Source organism: Nestor notabilis, unplaced genomic scaffold (genome assembly GCF_000696875.1).
Source record: "Nestor notabilis isolate BGI_N333 unplaced genomic scaffold, ASM69687v1 scaffold20317, whole genome shotgun sequence".
Taxonomy (NCBI): domain Eukaryota; kingdom Metazoa; phylum Chordata; class Aves; order Psittaciformes; family Psittacidae; genus Nestor; species Nestor notabilis.
This window is the reverse complement of record NW_009936265.1, coordinates 7533-10382: the sequence shown is the minus strand read 5'-3', so window position 1 is coordinate 10382 and position 2850 is coordinate 7533. Positions and strand designations below refer to the sequence as shown.

General features: G+C 61.0%; 1 protein-coding gene across 1 annotated transcript in view; it reads right to left on the bottom strand.

Moving 5' to 3' along the window:
* Positions 1 to 380: 380 nt before the first annotated feature.
* Positions 381 to 2850, bottom strand: part of ZMYND10 (zinc finger, MYND-type containing 10) — a gene marked incomplete at its 5' end in the record, with an annotated part of 8780 nt that continues 6310 nt past the window's right edge. The window contains 3 exon segments of the mRNA XM_010018260.1: positions 381 to 465; positions 1064 to 1189; positions 1405 to 1526. Coding sequence (XP_010016562.1) covers positions 381 to 465; positions 1064 to 1189; positions 1405 to 1526 — 333 coding nt within the window.

The window sequence follows — 2850 nt, the reverse complement described above, 5'->3', positions numbered from 1 at the left end:
GCTTGGCCAAACCTTATTGACTCTATCTTTGGGTTCTCTGGGAACTGTTATTACAAAGGAGGAAACCAGACACACACATCCCCCCACCAAGTGCAAGGGAGGGGAGGAAGCAGTTTAGCACCTTCAGCTAGGAGACCAAGCAGGAGCCAAGCAGCAGCGTGGTGCACAGGGTGGTTTATTGGAGAAGGCTGCACGAGGGGTGGCAGGAGAGGAGAGGCTGAGCCAGGGCACGGGTGCCTGGGGCTGGGGGCAGTGCTGCCTGGGGCTGGGAGCAGGCAGGAGGGACCTCTGTGGCTTCTCTGCTCCAGTCACTGGGCTGCACACAGAGGGAGAACCTCTGCCTGGCTGAGCTGCAGGCCACATGCCTGTCACTGCTTCTCTTACAGGTTGTCCACGCTCTTTGGTGCCCCGGCCATCAGGTTGCAGGCAATCTTGTGCTTCTGCCAGTGCTGGACCTGGCATGCCCTGTAGAAGGGAAGCCGCTGCTCAGGGGCTCTGCTGTGAAGTGAGGTGCCCAAAGCTTGAGCAGTGGCACAGCAGGGCCACATCCAACCCCGGGAGCGAAGCAGTGACAAGGACAAACCCCAGCACCATGCTCCTCCAGGCACTGGGGTGGAGCTGACAGGGCTGACCATTAGCCCAACAGGGAGGTGGATGCAGCCCTTAGTTCCGGGGCTAAGACGGTTTAACACCAGACCTCGGCAGATGGTTCAGGACCAGACACTTAATTTACTGCCACCACCCCAGCTGCCACATCCCAGGCTGTCACCTGCACCCACAGAGCCATGGGTACTTTCCTCCCCACTCCTGCCACACTAGGGTGCAGGGGAGGGAGACATGGTCACCATGGTAAGTGCAGCCCGTCACTGCTGTCAGTGTGGGCACAGGCAGCTCAGCACCTCGCAGTGGCAACACAACACTAACCAGTATCTCCTCCACCAGTGTCCTGGCACATCAGCCTTGCCGTAAGATTTGGAGAGGTACGTGGCAAGCGGAGTGTCAGGAATGCGGAGAGGGAGCCCTGGGGGCTGCAGGGGACACAGGGACTGCAGGGCCCCCTTACCGTGAGCAGTACCACTCGTTCCGGCAGCGAGAGCACCGCTTGGCCGCCTCTGTGCCACACACCCCGCAGCGGGGCCTGTCGGGGGCCAGAGCCTCCATCATGTCCAGGCTGTAGGTCTCTGCCCACCTGCAGCAGGCAGAGAAGGGGTGAGGCTGCTCACAGGGATCTGCCAACAAGCAGCGAGCTGTCCCCGCTGCACCCTGACACCCAGGGACATCCCCAGCCAGTGCCACACACCCCTCCCTCCATCCTCCCAGTGTGAGCTCCATGGGGAGCATTCATCCTGCTAATGGGAATGCTGGTTCCACTGGGCACCTTTTGTGCATGTACCAGGGCCCTACCTGCGAGCCTGGAGCTTCAGCTCCTCCTCGGTGGGGCTGAAGACGTTCTTCACCTGGTGCTTGGCGATGGCCTCCCACTTGCCTGTGTTTTTCTTGAGGATGTGGTCCCAGATAATGGGAACCTGTGGGGAGAGGTAGAGCAGGAGGAAGGGGTGCTCCCAACTGTGGTATGGGGGCCTTCAAGGGGCAAGCCAGACCCAGGCATGAGAAGCATGTCCCCCAGGGGGCTGAGCAGAGGCAGCACGTGCAGAGGCGAGGGAGCAGGGAGCGAGGGTGTGCTTTTGGGTACACAGAGGGGATGGTTCTGTTTGCCAATGAGCGTTCAGGTGAAACAAGGCAAAACCTTTGGGGTCTGGCTGGGAGCGAGAGTGAAGCCCCTGACCAGAAGGGCCTGGGCTCAGCCCCTGCGTGCCGGCAGCCGCGTGAACCCCGTGCTCCGGAGCCGTTTGCCTGAGCACATTTTTCCACTCGTCACATCCCCGCAGATGAGCACCCGGGGCAGGGCTGGCCAGCGCGAAAGGGAAAGCACCAGCCAAGAGCAGCGCGGGGAGCTCAGGCTCTGGAGACGCTGCTTCAAACAGCGCTGCCTCCTCCAGCAGAGTAAAAATAGCCAGGCCTGGAAGGGGAGGAGGCTGCTCTGGGAGCAGCCGAATGGAAAAAGGCCTTTCCTCAGCTTGGCTTGGAGACAAGGAGTGAGTTCACTGCTTACAGGGCAGAGCAGGGAGCCCCTGTGTGTGCTTCCAGCTGGATCCCCCTGCCTGCCCCCCGGCTCAGCCCCAGCCCTTGGCAGAGGCAGGAATGGCACAAAAGCAGAGCTACGGAGAAGGGCAGCAGCCTGGGCGAGGGCTGGATGAGGTCCGCGGGTAGCAGCTGCCTGTCCCTGTGCCACTGGCACGCCGGCAGTTGAGGCCTGTGGAGCTAATCCATAACCACCTCACTCTGCTGCCATCCCAGCCCCAACCATCGGCCTTCCTCAGCCCCAGCTCCCGGCATGGCCGTGCAGGCGGCTCAGCTCTCGCCAGGGCTCATCACCCTCCTCCTGGGCCTTGCATCCAGCTCTGCTGGGGACAGTGTGTTTGCTCTCCTCACAGCCCAAGCAGCCACTGCCCAACCTACCCATCTGCTCCAGGAAGCGGTGTGGGAGCCTCCAGCAGTGGGGAAGAGCCTTTGCTCTCCCTGCTTTTCCCAGCTGCCTGTTTGGGGATGTGCACAGTTTCCCCCCTCAGCTCACACAGACACACTTCAAAGGAACACTTTACTCCAGAGATTACCACTGCATGGATGAAAAACCCCAAGAACCTCACACTGTTTGAAGACCCTCAGAGTTCAAGCGTCACACATCAGCCGGGACCAGTTTGACTCCAGCCTCTATCGCCAGACCCTGGCACCCCTCTGTACACAGTGTGACAAGCAGCCCCTGCCCAGGGGGAGTCCAGAATTCAGCAG